The sequence below is a fragment of the Dysidea avara genome, chromosome 1 (assembly GCF_963678975.1).
Source record: "Dysidea avara chromosome 1, odDysAvar1.4, whole genome shotgun sequence".
In the NCBI taxonomy this organism is placed as follows: domain Eukaryota; kingdom Metazoa; phylum Porifera; class Demospongiae; order Dictyoceratida; family Dysideidae; genus Dysidea; species Dysidea avara.
Genome location: NC_089272.1, coordinates 15,640,987 through 15,668,923, shown reverse-complemented (window position 1 = coordinate 15,668,923; position 27,937 = coordinate 15,640,987). Strand labels below are relative to the sequence as shown.

Here is a 27,937-nt window from a genome sequence, read left to right as displayed (position 1 = left end):
GCAGAGAAGCGTCTCTGTCCTAAACTCTTTACAATAGAGGCAAATGGGAGAACCTAGTGGATAAGTTAGATATCCTAAGTGAGGCCCCCTGGCTGTCTCAGACTCCTCTAAGGAGAATGTACGAACTGCTTATAGCAGCAGTAGGTGATGTGTTGACCTGCGGGTCACCACTAATTTGTGTCATGTGGCTTTAGCCAGACTGTGACAGCATCAACACCTGTGCGCAGGTGCCAGATTGTGATGACAGCATCAACACCTGTGCGCAGGTGCCAGATTGTGATGACAGCATCAACACCTATGTGTAGGTGCCAGATTGTGATGACAGCATCAACACCTGTGTGCAGGTGATACAATGGTCAGGACGTGACCGTTGTTTTCAGAGTTGTCAATATCCACTGTTGAGAGTGGCACTGTGTGAAATAGCATTGACATGTGATAGTAGCACTGAGGTCTCTCTATGGTGGTTAGCTGGTTGGTACTCTATAGCTGGGAAATGTTTAATAGTGCTCATGACAGAGAGTGTCTTCTTGTGGATGGGAGAGTGTCTCCTAATACTGATCTGGATGGGAAAGCATCTCCAGCTAGCAGTCTGGTTGGGAGTGCATCTCTAGTTAGCAATTTGAATGAGAGAGCTTCCCCTAATACTGATCTGGATGGGAGAGCATCTTCAGCTAGTGATCTGGTTGGGAGAGAGTCTCTAGTTGGCGATTTGAATGGGAGAGTGTCTTCTAATAATGATCTGGATGGGAGAGCATCTTCAGCTAGTGATCTGGTTGGGAGAGCGTCTCCTGGTAGTGATCTGGATGGGAGAGCGTCTCCGGCTAGCAATCTGGTTGGGAGAGCGTCTCTAGTTGGCAGTTTGAATGGGAGAGCGTCTCCTAATAATGATCTGGATGGGAGAGCATCTTCAGCTAGTGATCTGGTTGGGAGAGCATCTCCTGATACTGATCTGGATGGGAGAGGCAAGCAGCTGTTAGCAACCCAATTTCCTGATGGCACTCTGAACTGGAGGGGCTTGTCTGTGACTGCAGGCAGGATAAAAGAGCATCTCTCCTGACAAAGATTTGAACTGCGAGCATCCCTCAATAGCAATCTCTACTTGTAGTAGCAGCTGGCACGGTGAAGGAATCCAGACTGGCACAGTGAAGGAATCCAGTCAGACCTACAGCTGAAGAACTCGCATCAAAATGCATATGATAGTACAGTCTTTCATGTAAATGTTTAGAGTACAACAACAACAACATTATGTGTCTACTTAGCTTGCTCCACTGCTTACACTACATATATATGTAAGTACCATTATTGACAATGGGATACTGACTAGAATTTTTAACTGCCAGCATACCATGCCAATTAACATAGAGTACCTGTGTGTAGTGAAGTTTGTGAACTGTTCAGTGGGTAGGGACAGGGTGGGAAGATTTGTTACAACAGGTATGAATTACTGCCAACGTGTTCTGCTCACTTTGTTGCACATGCATTGTTCTTATTAGAGCCCACTGTTGCTTGCTAATATTTTGGGTACTTGCGCAGCCTACGCTTCACAACATTAACTGTGTTTAATAACTTAAACTTTATTTAATGTTTAGTTACACTACCACTCACCTATTTACGTGCTCTGTTCCTCGGATCTTCATTCTTCACCTCCAGCAATCCATTGATTGAGGAGGCGGTTTGGTAAGTGCCAAGCGGCCTCATCTGCCATGGTATATGGCCTAGGCAAGGTTATGTAATTCCAGCGGGGCCAAAGTAGGAAGTACTTTTGGTTTATTGATGCTTGGGTGATGAAAGAGTTTAGAGCAGAGAAGCGTCTCTGTCCTAAACTCTTTACAATAGAGGCCATAGGTAGGTCATGATATGTATTATGTATATCGTGATCTACCCCCCAAGCATCAAGGTTATTTATTTATTTATTTAGACCATGCAATGTGCAGAAATGATGAAATTTCCATTGGTATATCATTGAAATTACAACTTTTACTATTAAGTAGATTTTAGCTAGAATTTTAATTTATAAAGTAGAAATTAAATGAGTGAATGATAGCAGTAGCTCAGTGGTTAAGAATTTGGGTGTTCAGTGTGCCGGTCCCTGGTTCATACCCTGGAAATTTTTTTGGACATTTCTATCTATGCACATTTTTCTTCTACTGACTGTTCTATTTAAGTATCTCAATAGACAAATTCCATAATAAGGTTTTATAGCATATAGAAATAATCGTTGCCCCTAGCAACCTGAATTTCCCAATATTTTTAGGTGATAACGTCTAAAGTAACTTCTCCAAATTTTGAAAGGATAGCATGTATATGTGATAAGATATGACATTTTGAAAGTTGGGGTTTTCCCATACATTTCTATGTGAGAGGGTTACAGTTGCCCCTTCTGGGCAATCACAAAAATAAGGTATTTCAATTTATGCAAAGACCAAAAATTCAAAAGTACACATACCTCAATTTTACGTAATTTGTAGGTGTGAATGTCAACAATAATCTCTCCAAGTTATAAAAGGATAGAGTATATAGGTCATAAGATATGACATTCTTTAAATCCCATGATTTGTGTGATTACCGAGAAGGGGCAACTGCTGCCCCGCTCATTGACAATGTATGGGAAAATTGCAACTTCAAAATGTCATATCTCATGACTTATATATGCTATCGTTTTAAAACTTGGAGAGGTGACATAAGACATTGACACCTACAAATAATGTAAAATTTAGGTTGCTAGAGACAACGGTTGATTTTTTCATTATTACGAAATTTGTCCATTCTGCAATTTACAGTTGTTTGGTTATTGCTTTGTAACTCTGCAAATATTACTTCTTTGCTTTTAAAACCATCAAAGGCACTGCTACGATGGCTAGCCTATATACACACCAAATTTGAAGTTATTTCCATTACCCTGTAGCTGTTACAAAAATTGATATTTTTTACAGTATATGAATATATGTTCATACATTGTAGCAGCTTGGATACTTATCAGATTCCTTACAAACTTAGTATGTAAATTCACTTTTATACACTCTTTATCTGTACCAATTTTTAAGGCAATAGAAATACGTGCTCGTGTTTTATAATGATTTTTGTAAAGTGAGCTATAAAAATAATTTAGGCCCAAAAGACTGTTCGTCCGTAACTCATGAATGGCTAGAGCTGTGTGGCCCAGCAAACAGCTTGCTATATACTACAAAATGGTGTGCTTTGGAGAAGGGGAGCTATGCAGGCATGAAAATTGCTTTTTTTCTTCCTGCCAACATGCACACACTGTGATGCACCAACTTTCTTGGCTGCACAACACACTACTATATGTCTTGATCTATATTCATGTGATACCTGTTATGTATATTGTTTGATCTGTTAGTTCCAAGTCCTGTGGTAAATTTGAGAGCTGTAACTGATCAGATTTCTGGACAACCACTCACACTGGAATGTAATGCAACAACAGTGAGGGGTATCACAAGCAGTGTGGATATATCAATATTATCACTGGAAACATTTGAAGATGTAGATTCCATCATAGTTGGTAACTCAGCAGTGTACAGTGCAAATTTCACACTGGAAGAATTGACTCCCTTTGATAATGGCAGACTTCTAGTCTGTTTGGTAAACATAAATGGTACCACTTCAAGCGATACATTAATTTTGGATGTCTTAGGTAAAGATACAGTATAATAATTGTATTTGTATGTTTCACTTTAGTTTGATTATTTAAGAGGTATGTATACAAATTGGCTGCAGTTTTTATCTGCTTACACATTATACTATGAATAATGTGCATACAGTATGCATAGTAGGTCATTGGTATAATTTATATGCAGCAATTTTGTTATAGGTACTTATCAGTGTCTTGTTTAGCAACAATAATAATCATTGTTGTACATATACTAGTAGCATGCATCTTTACGCAGTTCTTTTATGAGCAATAATAATATTGTGTAATATTATGTATGGTATATTACATAAAAATTATAAACATAGCGCTATATTACAATCAATATTTTTTTCAGTGATTTGTAATCCAGAAATGGCAACATGCTTATCTGAGGTATGTATATAAATGTATGAGTGTGTTTAGATCTTTGTATAAAATACAGAAGCAACAGAATCTTGCTTACTTGTAATGCTGCAATCATTGACTGCTAAAATGTATTGTGCTTAGTTAACACATGAGTACTAGACAGTATGTACTTCAAAATTGTTCACGTGTCAATGTCAATTTATTGTGATAATTGGAACAACACTTAATGCTTCATATTCCAGCTGCAAATATTCCACTCTTACACTTGAGGGAATCTTTGTTTAGAACTTAATGTAGTCTTTCAGAATAGATTTTGAAAAATAGTATACCTTGGCTAGGACCAGTGATCTGATTTTGCATCAAGCTAGGCAGTAGGTGAAAGAGCAGTTCCAAGACAGAGTAAATATGGAGTATGACAGTGTTGATATAAGTCAGTAACAGTCAGTATTGGTATGTAAGTTTTGTCATGATGCCAGCATAGGTTTCAATACTTGAGTAGGGCAGTATAAGTAAGAACTTTGGATAAACACACAAAGTGTGTCTGACTGCTATAATAGAGCTGCCAGAAATTTTATTCTGAGAGGTTTCATTAAATCCTAAGCAAAATTACCATCAAGGAAAATTATCCATAATTTTCAGCATTTTAATAAGCATACAGAGAGTACCTTTCATCCTCTCTCCTACCCAAATGTGCACTATAAAATTTATGTGTTGATATTATACTGTGGCTATGTATATGAATTATCAGTGTCAACTTTTGGTTATTCTCGCTGTATCTGTCTACTTAATTCTCTGAATTGTCACAACGTAGGCACCAACAGAATTTTGGTTCCTTGTGCACACCACACAGCTATCCTCCTTCAGCTGCAATTCAGCTTCGACAACTTTTAATGTTCTAATTGAACACTAGTACTAAATTATTGTAAATTAATTATTTATATTATAGTGCAACTACTGTATAGCCAACATTTAAAAAAATACAGATTAATTTACCCCCTCCCCTTAGCAAATTCTCTGTACTGTTGCAAAAATGCTGAAAATAATGGATGATCCCTATCAGGACCCTATAGTATATTTATAACCAAAGGCTTAAAGCATTAATTTAATCAATTGTTTTATTTAATGCATTGACATAATGATTGAAAATTTGTAATTAATAACAGTGCAGTAGGTACAGTAAGTTGGAACTGATAAAAGTATGTATATATAATGCTGGGAGAGTACAGTAAGCATTGGACCTTTTTACTGTACATGTATGTGTGCATGAACCAATTCAAAGTACATACTTTCTAGCGCCCATAAATTACAGTACCAAAACTTCAGAAGAATGTATGTAAGTCTTGGTTTTGTAAAATAATAATATATTTTTATTTGCATGTACACACTGTTATAATCAAAACTGACTTTACTTCTTGCAATACAGCTACTGTACATAGTACATGTATTGATGTGTCTCAAATCTTTGAAATACTATGTATGGTTCATTCTCATTCTTTCTAATAGTTTTACCCATTTGGGTTAGACACAAATGATAATACAGTAGAACCAACTGATGATGGTTCCTCACCACCAGTTAACCTGGAAGAAGACTTCATCTTTTTTGACCAAACATATAAAAGATTATTTGTAAGTGAATCATGATACTGTAATTATAATAGTGAAATGTGCAACTGTGTACTAACATACAGTGGAGTATTATTTTATTTGAATCAATATTATTTTGCATAACTTTCCATAGAAACACTTTAAGAGCTTCTCTATTTTGGAAAGTACTGGTACATGTTTCCTTATGTCTCACAGCTAATCACCTATTTTAGTATATGTTCAAGCATTGCTGCAAGTGCTATGAATAAATAAAGTACGAGGCGTGCAGCCAAGATAATAATAAAGTCTGAGGCAAGGCTGAGTGTTTTATATAGCATTAGCATCGAGGCCAAACACCAAGTAGGCATAGCATTATTAAAAGTATTTATGGAATGTTCTAGTAGATTGAAACACAGTACACAAATCATCCTAACATGGAACCTTTATTGTGCACTTACACATGTTAACAGCAGTCCAAGTAAATATTAATAGTCCAGGCACACATTATCACTAGTGTTCTGTGTTCCTTGTAGTAAGTATGCAGCAAGCCTATTATTTAGTGTAAAGATCATAAACCTTAGTAATTTTCTCTGGACTAAGCTGCTGATTATTATTATGTTGGCCACACCCAACTGCTCTGCGGGATGTACCACTGATGCCTGTGTTTTAATTGTTGTCATAACTGTATTTTGTAAAGTGTTGAAGATTCATAAAGTACAGTCGGTGGACAATAAAGTACAGTTCACACCTAAACTGTACTGTATGGAAAATAAAGTACACCTTTTCATTTAATGTTGCAAATGCAAAATTTTATAAGAACCGTATATTTCCCATGACCATTCAGTAACTTTGTTATCCATACTTATAGACACACTGATACAGTACATATTAAGTATTATAGCATGTGCTCATTTTCTATGATCCTACGATCTGTAGCTACTATGTATCATCTATTGATTGTTTATTATTACTTTATTTAGGTCAACAACAATGGAATAATTAGTTTGGAAAATAGTTTTGGTCAGTTTAATCCTAGCAGATTTCCTAGAAATGGTACAGAAGCATTGATTGCTCCATACTGGGCTGACACAGACACCCAAACAAACGGTAGTGGAACTGTGTTTTTTCGAGAGACCACCAATCTTACTTTACTTCAAAGAGCTTCAAGAGAAATACAGGATGGGCTGTCAGTGTCATTTACTCCAACTCATTTGTTAATAGCTACATGGGATACTGTTGGTTACTATAGCAGTGGAACTGATCGGGTAATTGTACATACATAAAATTAATGTAATACATTTGTATTGCAATTGTGGAATTAATATGGGGATGTTACTAATCACTGGACTGGACTACTGAATGACATCTTTTTTGGCTTTTAGCTACACATGTTAATGTTGGACTTTATTAAGTCACGAAGCTAAATGCCATCAGGGAATCAATAATGCCAAATACAAGCAGTGGAATAGCAAAAAAAAATCTGTCTTCTAAGGATTTCACTAATTCACTACTGCTGTACAATACTTATACACTCCTTACCCCTTGTGTGTAGCAATTAATGTTACACAGTAAAAGTAAACTAGTGAAAGTCACTACTAATTTCTGCCACAATACTCACTATTTTGTGTAGTGACGTTCATTACTTTTGTAATGACCTTCACTACTCTTTTGTAGTGACCCTCACTACATATAGTAGTGAACGTCACTACACATAAGTAGTGAGTATTGTGGCAGACATTAGTAGTGACGTTCACTACATTTAGTAGTGACCTTCACTAGTTTGTTTTCACTGTGTGTACAGGGCTGTGATAGCAGTGGTTAACCAATGATGGTCCTTTTGCCAATGATATCTTTGAATGATGTAGAGTGACCTTTGCCATACAGCCTGAGATATACAAGCTGCACAATCCTTCCTGGAATAATCTATGTACAAAACTGTCACCCAACTGTCTTTCTCCATTCATTTGCATGATGGAAATTAAAGCACTAAAGCCACCATACATTACCATGAATCAATTTCTGGTAGTGGATAATGGAATAAGACACAAAGGACAAAGGTGTGTCCATGGTGCATTCAATGTAACTGTCGTGGTTGGTGAAAAGGCATGTGTTGAGCTAAAGCAACATTGAGAAGTTAGGAAATCAAGCCTGTAGTCTTATCCATAATTGAGTTATGCTTGGCTGGAGGCACCAGTAAGTCAGGGAGTCAGTCAATAGAAAATTCAGCTAAATAGATTTTTAAAATAGAAAGGGTTTAGGTTTGCTCTGAAGACATTTATGGGCTTGGCTATGCCTGACCATTACTGCTAAGCTGTTGTGAAGGAAAAGTGATATTAGAAAGCCCAAACCTTCATGATCCCTACCAAGCTGAAAGATTTTCTCAGCTATTATGTAGATTTAGGTCACTTTATTTTGTAGGTTTTTTTATTACCAGTGTATTTTAAAAATTATTAATTTAAAATCGAAGTAGGGATCATAGCCCTGTGGGAAAATTCCTACATTGGAATGTCATAACAATTATATTGTCCAATGCCAAAGTAGGAATTTTCTCACAGGATATATAGTTATCATCATTCATATACTGTAATCATTCATATACTGTAGCTTGTTTCAATACTTTTATTGCTTGGATCCCTGCTTCATTTTTAAGTTAATTATTTTTGTAATACACTGCTGTAGTTTATTTTTGTTATAGCTAGCACATAGCCATAGCTATGGTATACAAATGTGACTGTTCTATTAGAATATTGAATGTGGCCATTGTATTAGGGTGACTGCATGTTTAGAGTGTCTCAAGTGGGCCTCAGATGACTGGCCTACATGATATTTTCAAGGGGTGTGATCATTCCATGCCTCCTTTTCACCCTTTTTATTACCAATACGAGGCGTAGTCAGTATGATTGATTGCAATAAGTACAGTTAGATCATTAAGGGGCATGTCACGGTGCTCAATTGTTATTGGTACTGCTAGATCATTCTGACATGCAGTTATGAGTATGGTGTCTACTAACAGTAGCATGAATGCTTTAAATAATTTTGTGGCATCTAAAATATGGAAAGTGTCGATAAAGAAAATTAATGCTTTAATACTGTTTTGTTGCTGATGACCAGCTTGATTAAAGATAAAGGCACAAACCACAGACACTCGTCAGAACCCCAAAAAAAACATACCACTGGTGAGTTTGTTATTGTGGTGTAATGCTGTGGTCATACAGTTTAGCCTCCAGCTTTGCAACTGTGATCAGTCAGGCTGGTAGGCAGGCAGGCAAACTATATGAAAGGTTTGGATGTTTTCTTTTAATTCAGTATTCGTTCTTCTATAAGGTGTTTTAATTGTTAGTGACACTGAGATTCTTCCATAAAGGTGCTTTGCATCATGTAAGATGTTTCTATTATGGTTTTTATGGGTGGAAATTTAAGGCATACATACAGTACCACTGTACTGTATATATGATACCGTACTGTTGTGGTGTTTCATGCATGTCTGTCTAGTATAAGAGAAAGACCAGTACTTACTTATTCATATGGTACATTGCTGTACACAACATACAGTATACTGTGGTTAGTCATTTTTGATACATGATTGCGCTAGTGATTTTATATCTAAATTATATTTTGTGCTTATTTGTATGTAGAGGAACACATTTCAATGTGTGCTTGCTACTGATGGAATATGGTCTTTTATAATATTCCTGTATGCTGATGGACTGATACAATGGACTACTGGTGATGATTCTGGTGGAACAAATGGACTTGGTGGGAATGCAGCAACTGCTGGATATGATGCTGGTGATGGAGAGAACTTCTTCAACATCCCAGGATCAGGGACTTCAGGGATCATTGGTATTACAAGGACTAGCAATGTGGGTAATCTCGGAATGTGGATATTTAGTACTACTCGACAAGGTGTGTAATGGCTCATTGCCTGCTCCACACACTGTATGCATGCATAGTGTGAAAATGTTTATACCTTTATACATTTTCACTCAATACTAAATAAAGTTATGGTGAATTACTACTCTACATGTATTAAGAATTATTCATCAGGAATTCAAAGAATGGTAGCACAATTTATGGAACAAAAAAAAAAAATGTTATACGGTAATGTAATACACAAAACTAATCCAAACTTTTCTTTATTCACTGAACATAAATTATAATGTACTCATCAATGATCAATGATTTGAAACTTTTAAAATGAAAGAGTGAATTATTGTAGTACCTTGCAACTACATAGTTGTCACTTTTGTTTCTGATAAACCATAAAGCTTACCATTATACAGACAGTAGAGCTTGACGCAGAGTTCTCTGAAAGCATAACAGGAGCAAATTAAAGGTGATTAGACTTTTTAAGATGTTGAAAATACTATTGAGTGGTTTTGTGGGAACTATGAATAACCAATTTTGGGTTTACCGTTAATTTTCACCACTTAAAACTTCAATGAAATGTGGGCATGGTCATGCAGCTGCTGGGTCTTTATAGTCAACTCCTGGAGAGTTTTACTTCCAGACTCCTGAATCTGATTTAGCAGCATAAATAGTGCTACTTAATGACACATGAAGATGACATTGACTAAAGTTGCTGGATAATCTTCTGTAGCTACACACTATTTTTAGCAGAGAGTCAAATGAAGGCTTTTAGAAACACTAGAAGTCACTGTAAAACTTCTCTTGAACCATAAAACTGAAGCTGCAAATTGTTATTACATTATCTCACATCTAATTCATAGATATCATTGTTGCCATTGTAAGTGATCCTCCTGGTAACTTTGCTGATGATAGTAATAATACTTTTGAACACCTGATTGGATCCAACATCACTTTCACCTGTGAGGTCAACTCTACACTGACATTTAATGACAGTGATTTTATTTGGGCTTGTTCTACTGGATGTTTTGCTGACATGGAAGTGGGACAAACTATTAACATCACTGAAATAGAAGTAACTGACAGTGGAATATTAAATTGCTCTATTATCATTGATGGCGTGGAGTACACCAGTGAACCATATAACTTGCAAGTAACAGGTATGTCGCAATAAGATCAAACATTTTTAGTAATAGATGCTTTGCGTAATGTACTGTACATAGGAAAAACAATTATAAACTTAAATATTCTACATTGTGAGGATACAGGAACAAACTACACATTATATTTTTAACCTTTTTTGATATATCACCAAGGCATTAATATACCACAACAGATAAATATTTTATCATAGATCACAATTTTTGAATAGATCGCAATAATAATGCATCTTTGCTAGACACCTTGTATATTTACACCAAAGTGGCTGTCCTAAATTAACCATTCAGGTACAGTAAATACTGTTTAATAATTTCCCTGTGAAAGTACCAGGACTAGGTATATCTTGTTAGAACACCATCATGAGTATAAATTTTTCATGAATGCTTCAAATTTGGCTATTTTCGTCTCTACGAACCCCTGTGGAAAATAACAGGTGACTTTAGTTCAATGCTTGTCTTACAGAGTTTACTCAAACAATTACACTACAACCATCTGGAGTCATGCAAGCAATGGTTGGTGGAATGCAGGACATTGTTTGTTCAGTAACAACAGCTATTACAACAGACATGAGTGAAGTAGCTCTTACCTGGGCAGGACCTGATGGGGTTATAATAGAGGATGATAGAGTGTCCATTATTCCAACATTTTCTGATGGTAACACTTACACAACAATCCTTCAATTTGACTATCTGATTGAAGGTGATGAAGGAGTATACATTTGTGATGTAATGATTGGTGAAAATGTTGATTCACTTTTTGTGGAACTCCAAAACATTATTAGTAAGTACAAGTGCAAATATTTACACACATGATAATTATGAATTTTGCATAGCCCTCAATTAAACATTAATATATTGATATAATAGAAAATAATCATTGTAAGACACTAGAGTATATATGGCTACAAATTTGTATAGGTAATTACACACATTTGAGTATAATTTTGGCTGTTACAAGTACCTAATTGCATGAAAATGTGTGTGATTGCCTACTAATCACATAGTGACCCTTCATGCTATCTATCCAGTTCTTTGTGGTCATTAACCTGTAACTAGTGATTGCATCATTCTTTCAGTGCTTAAATGGCTTCTTAATCTAATTGACTACTTATGATATCATAAAATCTTGCACTTAAATACGGGTAGGTAAAAACAGTGGACCCGGGGACCAAGGACCCGGGACCAGGGGATCCATGGAAATCCAACTCTTCTTGGAACTTTTTACACTTCACAGTATTCTATACTTGTACTAGGTACCTCTGCAAACAATCTTGCATGGCCAATCCACTTTTTTCTCCCCTCGCAGCATCTCGCACGATGTTTACACCAATTAGAAATTATAAGTGCCTTTAAAAAGTATCTGAAGCTGACTGCATTTATAGGCCACTGCCTGCTGCACAGTAAGCATACTAGTCTATTATGCCGCCTAGTTACTAGAGTAGTTTAGGAACATTGTGCAAATGCATCATGATGTATGAAGAACTGTTGGAACTTGCTTAAACCACTCCAAATAAATTCTCTGTTTCCCGTCCACCGCCCGCATCTGGTTACTGTCAGCTCTAAATATTCCATTATTCCATATTCTTCCATTATTTCCGGTTATTATTGCATACTGGTGGGCTCAGTAAAAGCCATCTTGAAACTGTGTCAGCTCACGTGTCAGTAGTGCTATCAACTCGACACAGACTTCACGTTTGTGCTATTTTTGCAACTTAAAAGGAAGGAACAAGTTTAAGCATTTTTTTATGCAGCTGTTTATGGTTGTGCCAGGTAAATAATGGATTGAAAAGCTGCCAATCCTATAATGAAATAATGGAAATGGACCGCTCGCCTGCATGCAAAATGCCTGAGTCCAGGACGGGAAACAGAGAATTTATTTGGAGTGGCCTTAGCTTGGCCGGCTTAGCTGATAATTGTTTGCCTGCTGCACAATGAGCATGCTAGTCTATTATGTCACCTAGCTACTAAAGTTTAGAAATATTGTACAAATACTCTGGGAAAATAGCGAGTGACCTTTAAGTAATGCAGTCAGCTTCAGACACTTTTTCAGAGGCACTTATAATTTCTAATTGGTGTAAATATCGTGCGAGATGCTGCAAAGGGAGAAAAAGTGGATTGGCCATGCAAGACTGCTTGCAGAGGTACCTGTACAAGTATAGAATACTGTGAAGTGTAAAATGTTCCAAGAAGAGTTGGATTTCTGTGGGTCCACTGGTCCCGCATCCTTGGTCCCCGGGTCCACTGTTTTTACCTACCCCTTAAATACTTCATGTCAGCAATTTTAATTGGCTATTCAAAATATCAATGTTTGTTATGCTTAAAAAGGTTTCTTATTGTCAGTCAGTTTATTATATCACTTTCCTGTTGCACTGAAAAGGCTTCTTGTTTCATTGACTGTTTTACAGTACGATTACAAAAACAAACCTTGTGATTTGGGATTAATTGCACTACTACTATTGGAACAAAAAAATGTATGGCAAACTAAATCACTATTTGACTGAGCAGAGAACCAATTGTCAAGGTGACATGCTAGCTATGTAGCTGAATTCTCTACAAGTAGCTGAGTTTTTGACAGTGTGAATTGTTTTTTGCTTAACTCTACCATTAGAAGTAACATTGAAGGAAGCTCAGTTACAGTATGTTACAAGTCACCCAGTAGATAGTTTAGGTACATCACAAGTCACTCTGTAAAGCATTCAGCATTCATCTACATATTCATCTACATTATTAAGAAGTCACATCTACATAAGAAGTCACTTTGTAAAGTTTATCTACAAAAAAAAGTCACCCTACGAAGAGTTCAGCCACATAACATGTCACCCTGTAGACTGTTTATCTATACAAGTACAAAGTGACTAGTTTGTAGCTGAACTATTTACAGGATGACTTTAACTATAGCCAAATGTTCTAAGAGCATGACTGCACTATTAGAGTAGGTAGAGGACACAAAGCTGGTGTGATTTCCTTGGTAGAAGTGGCCATAATGTTGGCAACCTGATTAGAAAAGGAAAGATCATGGCCTGCCATGGTCGCTCTGATTGAGATACTCTAATTAAAGTGGATAAAAATCTGGCACCAGTATCCATGTTTAAATGTGATAAAAAGTCAATACCGGCATGGCTATGTGTTTAGCTAAATGGCTATTTTACAGACACTTTATCATCAGTATCTAATACACTAGTTGTTTGAAGGAATATTGTAATTTTTGGTGAATTCAAGATGAGCTAGGATTGGAGGGAATGAAGCAGCCATCCCAGCAAAACCAGGCCAATTCTAGCTCCCCTTGAATCTTAAACTCACAAAAAACTTACCTACATAGGCAGTGAATGACATTATTTTGCAAACCTCAATTAGCGTTCGGGTTAATGTCAGGTTAAACTTTCATTCTTCTTTACTAGATGTAGTTCTTTTCAACCATTTGACTTGCATTTATAAGGAAAAAACTGAGTGAGGTGGACAGCTTGTAGCAGTACAGCATAGTGCTACATTCCAATTAGGTATACTACCGACTGTAAGTTCAATTTTCCAAACCACCACAGTTTTTTTAATTTCCTATGACACCCTTTTCAGTAGCATACCTTTTGTCTCAAAGGGCAGTTTCTACCTCGATTTCACTTCTTTGCCCTTTTAATAGATACTGTAAATTATCAAAGCACTAAACTGGCATAATTTTGTGCTGATAACCAAAAATACTTTGCCAATAATTGAGTGCAGCCAATAATTGAGAATTTACACTATTGGGAGGAAACAATGCCGGCTGTGAAAGAGACTTTGGCATTAAAAGAAGGTTGTACATTAAAAGATGTCATAACATTGTGATAATATGTACATTATGTGGCATGGATATTAAATTTTGAAAGAATGTTAAGCGTTAAGCTTGATAGTCATTGTGCATACAGGTCAGGGAATTATTCCTACATAATTTTGAGCATAATGATGGGGTAAAGGAATTAGGAATTATTCCAGCATTTTGAGAGCATAATTGGCATAATATATGAATTCATGTTAGCTGATATCTATATACTCTAATAGAGCAGTCAGTGGAATAATTATTACTTTACTGCAACAGTGGCTAGTCATTTCCAAACTAAAAGGTAACTTTCCTATCTAATAGAACAGCACTATTACTGTTCCAAAATTTTAGAGTTGAGATTTTAGAATAAAGAATATATTCCGGGAATAATAAGAGCATAATGAGAACTTTTTGGGAGAAATTTGGAATTTAAAAATGATGAAAATTTGGAGTATAATTCTCTGAGGCCTATTGTGTATAATTCATTTCAATTACAACTCTATAATGTTTACTATTTGTTCTGACAGTTCCAACTCCTGTTGTAAATTTGAGAGCTGTAACTGATCAGATTTCTGGACAACCACTCACGCTGGAGTGTAATGCAACAGCAGTGAGGGGTATCACAAGCAGTGTGGATATATCAATATTATCACTGGAAACATTTGAAGATTTAGATCCCATCATAGTTGGTAACTCAGCAGTGTACAGTGCTAATTTCACACTGGAAGAATTGACTCCCTTTGATAATGGCAGACTTCTAGTCTGTTTGGTTAATATCAATGGTACCACAACATTAGCAAGTGATGCATTCGTTCTGGATGTGCTAGGTAAGAGAATATGCATTAGTTTTTCATGAATAGTTATTTGTTTTTTTGAGGTACTATGATAGTGACTATCAGTTATAGTAAGTATTAAGTAATATTGGGATTACTAGAGAAATGGTATTACTGCCTTCACCAGATGTTAAGGCCGTGCATTGTGCAAATGGCTTCAGTAGATGTTCAACTGAAATAAATTGCTTCCATAATAGAACATTCAGCTTCTTAATAAGTCTCTCTATTAGAACGTTCTGCTACAATAAAGAGAGTTCAGCTAACATTAAGTCACCCAAAGGAGAGTTCAACTACAAACAAGTCACCCTGTAGAGAGATCAGCTAGAAACAAGTCACCCTGTAGAGAGATCAGCTAGAAACAAGTCACCCTGTAGAGAAATCAGTTACATTTCAAATCACCCTGTAGATAGATCAACTTGAAACAAATCACTCCGTAGAGAGATCAGTTAGAAACAAGTCACCCTGTAGAGAGATCAGCTTGAAACCAATTACCCTGTAGAGAGATCAGCTAGAAACAAGACACTGTGTAGAGAGGTCAGCTAGAAACAAGTCACCCTGTAGAGAGATCAGCTTGAAACCAATTACCCTGTAGAGAGATCAGCTAGAAACAAAACACCATGTAGAGAGGTCAGCTAGAAACATGTCACCCTGTAGAAAGAACAGCTAGAATCAAGTCACCCTTTAGAGAGAACTGCTAGAAACAAGTCACCCTGTAGAGATATCAGCTAGAGAATATGTCCCCCGTAGAGAGGTCAGTTGCATAACAAGTCACCCTGTGGAGAGTTCAGCTACAGGTGTATACAGAAAACTATTCTGTAGAAAGTTCAGCTATCTTGCAATTCTTTCTGTAGAGAGTTTAGTTAAGTTACAAATCACTCTGAGGTGAGTTCAACTACAAACCATTCACCATGTAGTCAAAAAGTACAACTTCATTATGAGTCTAACTGTAGAAATTTCAGCTACATACACATTTTCCTGTAGAGTATTCAGTTGCAAACAGTTTAACCTGAGGAATATCAATCAACACAAAATTTTGTAAATTACTAAATAGTATTACCTAATTGTACATGTAGCTAAAGAAATTAAAATCTTCTCCTTCATAATAATCTTCTCCCTGTAGTAAAGAAAAGAGGCAAGTTAAAGAGAAATACCTAAGCTGGCCATAGTAGGTATGAAATGGCAAAGAGAAGTAATATCTAATCAAAAAACAGCCAAGCTGTAAAAAAAGGGTGCAGCCTCCAAAAACGCCAGGGTTAAAAAAGATGTGAAATGAAATATGGTGGCCAAGGAATGGCTGTGATGGTAGGTTAATGGCAAAAATTTTAATAACGACAATTCAGATGAATTTGGTGCCAATCCTAGTGAAACTTGGAAGAGGCAATGTAAATTCACCTGAATTGTCATTATTAAAATTTTTGCCATTAACCTACCATCACAGCCATTTCTTGGCGCCAGCTTTGACTTCACATCTTTATTACCTTGGATTTTTTGGAGGCTGCACCCTTTTTACAGCTTAGCTGGTTTTTTTTATTAATCTTATAACTCAGCATAAGCATGATTTTTTTTGCTGTAGCAAAGTGACACATGGCTGCACATAGTAACCTTGTATACTACATCACCATTACACTGCAGAACACACCATCCTCCTTGGAACACAACATAACTGCAACACACAATGTCCACATTTACCAACACACTTTTCATCCAGGCGCCAACTATCTACCACTAAACATAGTAAATATTTAAGAAAACATTTCAAGTTGTACTCAGGGCACTTTTGGGATTGACTTATACCTACAGTAACTAATACTGTGAAGGTACTGTAAGGCTGGTTTCTGGTCAACATTTACTGTAGGTTCCCTAAAAACTCAGCAGAAATAAATTAATTCTGTTCGTGTCTGGTCGAACAATTAGGAAAAAAATGTACCAACCTGGTGTTATTGTCGAATTTTTAGGGATCTATCCTTAATACAGTCTGCACGCTTCGTGGCTATATTATTTGCGATCTGTTTACTGCTTACTTTTTGGATTTCGTTCTACAGGGACCAACAGTAAAGCCTTGATGCAGAGCTGATGATACCACAACACTCACTTGGCCACAGCGCTATATAATATGATTGCCTAAATTATCCAGGAGGGTCAATGTCATTACTATATACATTACTTTTGAATACAGTCACTCAGACATAATATTAAGGATTTCAACAAGGAATAAAAAATAGAAACCACAATCAATAATATTATTAAACTATCTTGTGATAAATCTTGCTACCAGATGCTGCATGAAGTGTTCCATGGCTTAACAAAGCATGTGTGCAAGGAGATGTGGGGCCAGAAGAGATTTTTATTCTGTGAACAGAAACGAAAATCATTTCGTGATGTCACATGATGATATCGTTGGGTACATTCCCTGACAAATTTCACACTTGGTGCTTCATCCAGCATCGAGGTAGCATATTGTGTCAGGTCATTGGGAATTCTCAGTACTCAAGAGACCTTCGTCAACTATAGCGTTCCAAGTGCCAAAAGATTAGTGCGCTTATAATTAGAAACTTCACTGCACTTGCTGAAATTTAGAGCACATTGCATTCAAAGCACGAGGAGTGCTGAATATTTAGAAAAGCCAAAACTTTAGGGAATCTATGGTATTTTCATAGTAAAGTGCATGATCCCTACTATACCGTACTATCATAGAATCTGATAATTTTAATACACAGATATCATTGTTACCATTGTAAGTGATCCTCCTGGTAACCTTGTTGATGATGGTAATAATACTTTTGAACACCTGCTTGGATCCAACATCACTTTCACCTGTGAGGTCAACTCTACACTGACATTTAATAAGAGTGATTTTATTTGGGCTTGTTCTACTGGATGTTTTGCTGACATGGAAGTGGAACAAACTATTAACATCACTGAAATAGAAGTAACTGACAGTGGAATATTAAATTGCTCTATTATCATTGATGGTGTGGAGTACACCAGTGAACCATATGACTTACAAGTATCAGGTATTACATGTACACAATAGGCCCCTTCTGATTATGCCATCATAATTTAAAGCATAATAGGTGATCAAAAGCATCAAGCATTATGCCAGCAAAATAAGGATGATTGTTAACAAACTTATTAAAATGTGAAGTGGGTGTGTCAGAAAGAAAGCAAATAATGAACACAATTCATATTATTGTTACTGAAAACACGTATTAAACTGTTTTACAGCAATAAAAAGTCTGCATTTGCTTTTATGCTTTACCCTATCACAGGTGAAACACATAAATTTGCTTAACTTGAAGTATTGATGAGGAAAAATTCAACCATGTTTTGACTCTAAAAGTATGTATTTTTCCCAAAGATGTTTTAGTTGGAACTTGTTCAAACAATGTGTTCACTTAGATCACATGCTAGCTACTCATCTGCAGTACTTGATTTTGGATACTGCATGCACTATGATGAATATGAAATTGTTTCACCTGTTGAAAAGATGCAATCATGTCAAAGATCTGGGAAAACTGGTCTTATTGCCCATGACAGCAGATTTGATTTTTCACCAAGAACACAAAGACACATGAATGAATTATCAAATTTCATTATCACAAAAGTATCTGCTAGACTTCAGTGGTCTGCTTTTGCTGGCTACTTTTCCCAAGCACAGTGGTGACCCATAAGAGTGGTTTGGGGTCTTAATGGAGCTCTGGTCAGCCTGGGGATGGCTGTATGTGGCTGTACAGCTCTGTGGTGTTAAATATAGTCCTGTGGTGCAGGCTTCCTTTCATTTTAGCCAGTGTGGAGACCTGGATGGCTAACTTGGCATAATTCATCGCTACACTTTCCCCTTTATGATTTTTAGCCCTCCTGCAGACTCCCCACCTCCCACCCCTTTTGGAGCTCACCTGATACAGTGAACCTCAGTCTAAAAACTATCTAAAATGGCAGGAAACTTAGCTGTTGGCCACTTGTGCAGTGGATGCTCTGTAAGGTAATGAATTTGAGCAAAAGTGTGAAAATTTGGTACACATAACTTCAACCATTGCTACACACTTAATACTTATAACCGTAATTTCTTAAATAGGTGATAAGACCAGTTTCCCCGTACTAGGTCACATATGGTACCAGTGCAACACACACATATTAAATGCCTTGATGCTATGTTGAAAAATCTGTAGTTTAAAAATAAAAGTTAAAAAACACATATGTGACCGGATTTCACATAACAAGGCTTCCACACACACAAAATCAAACTTACGTTTTTACCAGAAATGGATTGCTGGCCTAATACACTATCATATTCCACACTGTACTTCCTTCAGGACTGGTAAGTCTGGTTTCTGTGGCAGCTTTCTTCCGACACTGTCAAAGCCACGAGTGGGAAATTGGTGCCATTGAATGGCCATGGCTTTGTGATAATGGTGTGTAGTAAGCTGGGACTTCACAGAGAGCTCGCCAACAGTGTTCTTAGTCAATTTGGAGTGATTTGAGGGCCATGGAGAGCCCAAACTTGGCCTCTGGATTCCAATCGTCTTCTTGCTTCATTTTATACCCCTATATTAAGCCCACCCACCACCCCCCCTCCCACCCTATTACCACCACCTGTGATATTATTACCCGCTTGAGAAAAGCTTCCCAAAACAGGGCTAATTTTGGGTATCAGAAATGTATACACCCACTCAATGATAGCTAGTAAATAGATGCATACTTGGTGCAAATTTTGTTTGCACAGCTGTAGGCACTGGGAAGTTATTACACAATGATTACTTAAAATCGCCATATCTCCTAACGAAGCTTTGTGCGTCAAAGCCGGGTTTTGTCAAATTCAGTCACATATCTTCTTCCTCTCCTTTTGATCATACAATTTGGAAGTTTTGTTCTGGCAGTTATATATATTCTTAAATAACAAGGATGACATAGCACATTACAAGTGACTTTTTATTTTATTGTTTGTTTTGCAGAATTTATTCCAAAAATTGTGTTGCAACCGTCTGGAATCATGCAAGCAATGGTTGGTGAAATGCAGGACATTGTTTGTTCATTAACGACAGCATTTGGGACAGATATAAGTGATATAACACTTACCTGGGTAGGACCTAATGGGGTTTTAATAGAAGATGATAGAGTGTCCATTATTCCAACATTTTCTGATGGTAACACTTTCACAAAAATCCTTCAATTTGACTATGTGATGGAAGGTGATGAAGGAGTGTATACTTGTGATATAAAGATTGGAGAAAACATTGAAACATTGTCTGTAGATCTGCAAAACATTACCAGTAAGTACATGATAACAGTCAACTTTGTTAGTGAGTCCAACTACTGAATTCATTGCAGCAGCTAGTTGACAACTTTTATTATATAGCATTAACATTATTGTTATTAAAATTTATTAGTGTTGACTTCATTGCAGCCATTTCTTGACCATCACTTTTGATTTCAAAACTTTTTTACCTATTGAAGTCCACACCTAGTTTCACAGCTTGGCTGTTTTGTGTGGATTTTCATACTTTTTGGTACTCTATATGGCCCCAAAGCAGGCTGTAGACTGGATTTGGTTTTACCATTGGTATATCTATGAAATTGCAAACTTTTATATTAAGTAGATTTTAGCTAGAATTTTAAGAAATTAATGAAATGAACAGCCATAATGGTAGTGGCTCAGGGGTTAAGGATTTGGATGTTTAGTATGCAGATCCCTGGTTCAAACCCTGGTAAATCTTTTGAGACATTTTCGCACATTAATTTTGGTGACTGTTCTATTAGAGCATCTCAATCCTGTGAGTTGTTTGGTTTTTGCTTTGTAACTCTGTAGCTGTTATTTCTTTGTTTTTCTAACCATCAAAAGGCACTGCTACAATGACTAGCCTACACACACACACACACACACACACACACACACACACACACGCACGCACGCACGCACGCACGCACGCACACACACACACGCACACACACACACACTAAATTTAAAGTTGTTCCCATACCAGTTTAGTAATACTCCTTTAGTTCAATTTTTTAATGCAAATAATTGTTCATAGCAGCATGTATACTTATCAGATTTCTAGTAGAGCACACCACTACACGCTCTTCATCTATACCAAATTTCAAGGTAATCAAATTATTTGTTTTTGTTTTATGCAAAGTGTGTTAAAAGAATAATCTAGACCTCTGTAGACCCTTTAAAAGAAGAAAAATAATTGTAACATTTTAGTGCCTGTATCTCATGAATGGTGGAAGCAAATTTAATTAAATTTGCTGTGTGGTCTATTCTATCTACCAAACAACTATAATGCAAAAATGGTGTGCTGTGAAGAAGGGACCATGGAACTATATTATTATGTAAGCATGAAAATTGTGTTTTCTTTCTTCCTACCAATAAACACACAGTGTGACTTGCCAGCTTTCCTGGCCACACAACACACTACCATGTGTCTTGATCTATAATCATGTGATACCTGTTATGTATATTGTTTAATCTGTTAGTTCCAAGTCCTGTGGTAAATTTGAGAGCTGTAACTGATCAGATTACTGGACAACCACTCACACTGGAGTGTAATGCAACAGCAGTCAGGGGTATCACAAGCAGTGTGGATATATCAATATTATCACTGGAAACATTTGAAGATGTAGATCCCATCATAGTTGGTAACTCAGCAGTGTACAGTGCAAATTTCACACTGGATGAATTGACTCCCTTTGATAATGGCAGATTTCTAGTCTGTGTAGTGAACATAAATGGTACCACTTCAAGTGATACATTAATTTTGGATTTCTTAGGTAAAGATAAAATAATGTGTGTATGGTTCACTTTACATAGTTTTAATATTAAGGAGGTTTATATATAAGTTGGCAGCAGTCTTTTATATGTATTTTCCCACACATTATACTATGAATAATGTATAAACAACATGCATAGGCAATTGGTAGGTATTAAGTTTGTTGTCGCAACAACAATAGATGTAGTTATTGTTGTACATATGTTAGTAGCTGCATTTTTATGTAGTACTTTGGTAAACTTATAATAATGTAAGGTTAAGTATCAATACAGAAAATTACCACTTTGGTATGAAGTATATAATAATTATATAGAGCATAATCGTACAATTGAAGATACAAGGAAAGGCAAAGTGTAGAAGGAAGACACTCATCAGAATCAGAAGAGGCACATGCCACAGGTTGGTTTGTTATTGTAGTGTACGTATGATATGGTGGTTTTATATGCTTAAGTTAGCTCTAGCCTTCCGACTGTGGTCAGGCTTGCAAGCTATAGACACATCAAAAATTGGGTTTGGTGATATACGTATATTTGAATTTAATAATCAGCCTTTGTAAATTTGTAAGTGTTTCCTTGTGATTTGAAATGCTAAGTCTCTTCTGTAAAAGTACCTTTCATCACGTATGATGTTTCTGTGATGGTTTTATTGCAGAATTTTGATGTGCACCATTTATTTTAAGGTTGAACCCTACTAAGCATTACTACTTGATACCATTGCACAAATTTCCACTTAATTGCGAAGTTAGATTTCCACAGCTTTTCAATGAAAGCATTAATTTTTGGTTTCACAGTATATATATTATATATAGTCTGATGATTTTGAATTGACATTACATCCAATCCCACAATGACTTAACCTATACACTCATATAAAGTGCTTCATTATTTAGGTTGGTAAGAGACTACTTCCTCTAATCTTAGTGTTTTAAGTTTAAAAACCTAGGTTTCACCTCATTTTTTAAAGTACACAAAGATCCTTGTGCTAGGTCTCTAACCTACATTAAGTGTATGTATATAGGTTGCGTATACTTGAATTTTTGTTTATCTTTTGAATAGAATCTTCAGCGAACACATCTTCAACAGCTATAACACCACTTACAACAGCTATACCCTCAATTACTACAATGCTCACATCATCTACACCAGTTACAACAATGGTAGCGTCATCTACACCAGTTGTAACAATGGTAGCGTCATCTACACCAGTTACAACACTGGTAGCATCACCAACACCAGTTACAACAATGGTCACATCATCTACACCAGTTACAACAGTAGTCTCATCACCTATACCAGTTACAACAATGGTAGCCTCATTTACACAAGTTGCAACAATGTTAGCATCATCTACACCGGTTACAACAATGGTAGCATCATCTACACAAAATACAACAATGGTAGCATTGTCTACACTAGTGACAACAATGTTCACATCATCTACACCAGCTACAACAATGGTAGCATCACCTACACCAACTACAACAATGGTAGCATCATCTATACCAGTTACAACACTGGTAGCATCATCTACACCAGTTGCAACACTCGTCTCATCACCTACACCAGTTACAACAGTAGTCTCTTCACCTACAGCAGTTACAACAATGGTAGCATTATCTACACCAGTTGCAACAGTAGCTACACCAGTTACAACAGTAGTCTCATCACCTACACCAGTTACAACAGTAGTCTCATCACCTACACCAGTTACAACAGTAGTCTCATCACCTACACCAGTTACAACAGTAGTCTCATCACCTACACCGGTTTCAACAATGGTAGCATTATCTACACCAGTTACAACAGTAGTCTCATCACTTACAACAGTTACAACAATGGTAGCCTCATTTACACAAGGTGCAACAAGGGTAACATCATCTACACCGGTTACAGCAATGGTAGCATCATCTACACAAAATACAACAATGGTAGCATTGTCTACACCAGTGACAACAATGCTCACATCATCTACACCAGATACCACAATGGTAGCATCATCTACACCAGCTACAACAATGGTAGCATCATCTACATCGGGTACAACAATGGTAACAACATCTACACAAAATACAACAATGGTAGCATTGTCTACACCAGTTACAACAATACTTGCATCATCTACACCAAATACTACAATGGTAGCATCATCTACACCAGTTACAACAATAGTAGCTTCATCTACACCAATTACAACAATGGTAGCCTCATCTACACCAGTTACAATAATGGTAGCCTCATCTACACCAGCTGCAACAATGGTAGCATCACCTACACCAGTTACAACAATGGTAGCATCATCTATACCAGTTACAACACTGGTAGCATCATCTACACCAGTTGCAACAATGGTAGCATCACCTACACCGGTTACAACAATGGTAGCACCATCTACACCAGTTGCAACAGTAGTCTCATCACCTACACCAGTTGCAACAGTAGTCTCATCACCTACACCAGTTGCAACAGTAGTCTCATCACCTACACCTGTTACAACAGTAGTCTCATCACCTACACCAGTTACAACAATGGTAGCATTATCTATACCAGTTGCAACAGTAGCTACACCAGTTACAACAGTAGTCTCATCACCTACACCAGTTGCAACAGTAGTCTCATCACCTACACCAGTTACAACAGTAATCTCATCACCTACACCAGTTACAACAATGGTGGCCTCATCTACACCAGTTGCAACAATGGTAGCATCATCTACACAATTTGCAACAGTAGTCTCATCACCTACACCAGTTACAACAGTAATCTCATCACCTACACCAGTTACAACAATGGTGGCCTCATCTACACCAGTTGCAACAATGGTAGCATCATCTACACCAGTTGCAACAATGGTAGCATCACCTACACCGGTTACAACAATGGTAGCACCATCTACACCAGTTGCAACAGTAGTCTCATCACCTACACCAGTTGCAACAGTAGTCTCATCACCTACACCAGTTGCAACAGTAGTCTCATCACCTACACCTGTTACAACAGTAGTCTCATCACCTACACCAGTTACAACAATGGTAGCATTATCTACACCAGTTGCAACAGTAGCTACACCAGTTACAACAGTAGTCTCATCACCTACACCAGTTGCAACAGTAGTCTCATCACCTACACCAGTTACAACAGTAATCTCATCACCTACACCAGTTACAACAATGGTGGCCTCATCTACACCAGTTGCAACAATGGTAGCATCATCTACACAATTTGCAACAGTAGTCTCATCACCTACACCAGTTACAACAGTAATCTCATCACCTACACCAGTTACAACAATGGTGGCCTCATCTACACCAGTTGCAACAATGGTAGCATCATCTACACCAGTTGCAACAATGGTAGCATCATCTACACCAAGTACAACAATGGTAGCCTCATCTACACCAGTTGCAACAATGGTAGCATCATCTACACCAGTTACAATAATGGTAGCATCATCTACACAAAATACAACAATGGTAGCATTGTCTACACCAGTTACAACAATACTTGCATCATCTACACCAAATACTACAATGGTAGCATCATCTACACCAGTTACAACAATAGTAGCTTCATCTACACCAATTACAACAATGGTAGCCTCATCTACACCAGTTACAATAATGGTAGCCTCATCTACACCAGCTGCAACAATGGTAGCATCATCTACACCAGTTACAACAATAGTAGCTTCATCTACACCAATTACAACAATGGTAGCCTCATCTACACCAGTTACAATAATGGTAGCCTTATCTACACCAGTTACAACAATGTTAGCATCATCTACACCAGTTACAACAATGTTAGCATCATCTATACCAGTTACAACACTGGTAGCATCACCTACACCAGTTACAACAATGTTAGCATCATCTACACCAGTTGCAACAATGGTAGCATCACCTACACCGGTTACAACAATGGTAGCACCATCTACACCAGTTGCAACAGTAGTCTCATCACCTACACCAGTTGCAACAGTAGTCTCATCACCTACACCAGTTGCAACAGTAGTCTCATCACCTACACCTGTTACAACAATGGTAGCATTATCTACACCAGTTGCAACAGTAGCTACACCAGTTACAACAGTAGTCTCATCACCTACACCAGTTGCAACAGTAGTCTCATCACCTACACCAGTTACAACAGTAGTCTCATCACCTACACCGGTTACAACAATGATAGCATCATCTACACCAGTTGCAACAATAGTCTCATCACCTACACCAGTTACAACAATGGTAGCATCATCTACACCAGTTACAACAATGGTAGCATCATCTACACCAGTTGCAACAGTAGTCTCATCACCTACACCAGTTACAACAGTAGTCTCATCACCTACACCACTTACAACAATGGTAGCATTATCTACACCAGTTGCAACAGTAGTCTCATCACCTACACCAGTTACAACAATGGTAACATCATCTACACCAGTTACAACAATGGTAGCATCATCTACACCAGTTGCAACAATGGTAGCATCATCTGTACCAGCTACTATAGTGGTAGCATCATCTACACCAGTTACAACAATGGTAGAATCATCTACACCAGTTACAACAATGGTAGCATTGTCTACACTAGTGACAACAATGTTCACATCATCTACACCAGCTACAACAATGGTAGCATCACCTACACCAACTACAACAATGGTAGCATTATCTACACCGGTTACAACAATGGTAGCATCATCTACACCAGTTGCAACAATGGTAGCATCATCTGTACCAGCTACTATAGTGGTAGCATCATCTACACCAGTTACAACAATGGTAGAATCATCTACACCAGTTACAACAATGGTAGCCTCATCTACACCAGTTACAACAATGGTAGCATCATCTACACCAGTTACAACAGTAGTCTCATCACCTACACCAGTTACAACAGTAGTCTCATCGCCTACACCGGTTACAACAATGGTACCATTATCTACACCAGTTGCAACAGTAGTCTCATCACCTACAACAGTTACAACAATGGTAGCATCATCTACACCAGTTACAACAATGGTAGCATCATCTACACCAGTTGCAACAGTAGTCTCATCACCTACACCACTTACAACAATGGTAGCATTATCTACACCAGTTGCAACAGTAGTCTCATCACCTACACCAGTTACAACAATGGTAACATCATCTACACCAGTTACAACAATGGTAGCATCATCTACACCAGTTGCAACAATGGTAGCATCATCTGTACCAGCTACTATAGTGGTAGCATCATCTACACCAGTTACAACAATGGTAGAATCATCTACACCAGTTACAACAATGGTAGCCTCATCTACACCAGTTACAACAATGGTAGCATCATCTACACCAGTTACAACAGTAGTCTCATCACCTACACCAGTTACAACAGTAGTCTCATCGCCTACACCGGTTACAACAATGGTACCATTATCTACACCAGTTGCAACAGTAGTCTCATCACCTACAACAGTTACAACAATGGTAGCATCATCTACACCAGTTACAACAATGGTAGCATCATCTACACCAGTTGCAACAGTAGTCTCATCACCTACACCACTTACAACAATGGTAGCATTATCTACACCAGTTGCAACAGTAGTCTCATCACCTACACCAGTTACAACAATGGTAACATCATCTACACCAGTTACAACAATGGTAGCATCATCTACACCAGTTGCAACAATGGTAGCATCATCTGTACCAGCTACTATAGTGGTAGCATCATCTACACCAGTTACAACAATGGTAGAATCATCTACACCAGTTACAACAATGGTAGCCTCATCTACACCAGTTACAACAATGGTAGCATCATCTACACCAGTTACAACAGTAGTCTCATCACCTACACCAGTTACAACAGTAGTCTCATCGCCTACACCGGTTACAACAATGGTACCATTATCTACACCAGTTGCAA

At 37.3% G+C, this 27,937-nt stretch overlaps 2 protein-coding genes across 2 annotated transcripts; both read left to right on the top strand.

Annotated features, from left to right (window-relative positions):
* Nucleotides 1–493: 493 nt before the first annotated feature.
* Nucleotides 494–23,863, top strand: LOC136241683 (uncharacterized). Its single transcript, XM_066032944.1, has 14 exons — nt 494–791; nt 3,359–3,652; nt 4,005–4,042; nt 5,519–5,641; nt 6,580–6,864; nt 9,235–9,505; nt 10,330–10,626; nt 11,090–11,407; nt 14,947–15,246; nt 17,970–18,266; nt 20,205–20,522; nt 21,730–22,023; nt 23,078–23,655; nt 23,849–23,863. The coding sequence occupies exons 1-14, from the start codon at nt 494–496 to the stop codon at nt 23,861–23,863; spliced, it is 3,726 nt and encodes a 1,241-aa protein (XP_065889016.1).
* Nucleotides 23,864–24,546: 683 nt separating this feature from the next.
* LOC136241674 (endoglucanase A-like) lies at nt 24,547–25,335 on the top strand (the record flags this gene model as incomplete). Its single annotated transcript, XM_066032931.1, has 2 exons — nt 24,547–24,669; nt 25,264–25,335. Coding segments are annotated over exons 1-2 (195 nt in total), but the record flags the coding sequence as incomplete, so codon positions are not given.
* Between the last annotated feature and the right edge of the window lie 2,602 nt (nt 25,336–27,937).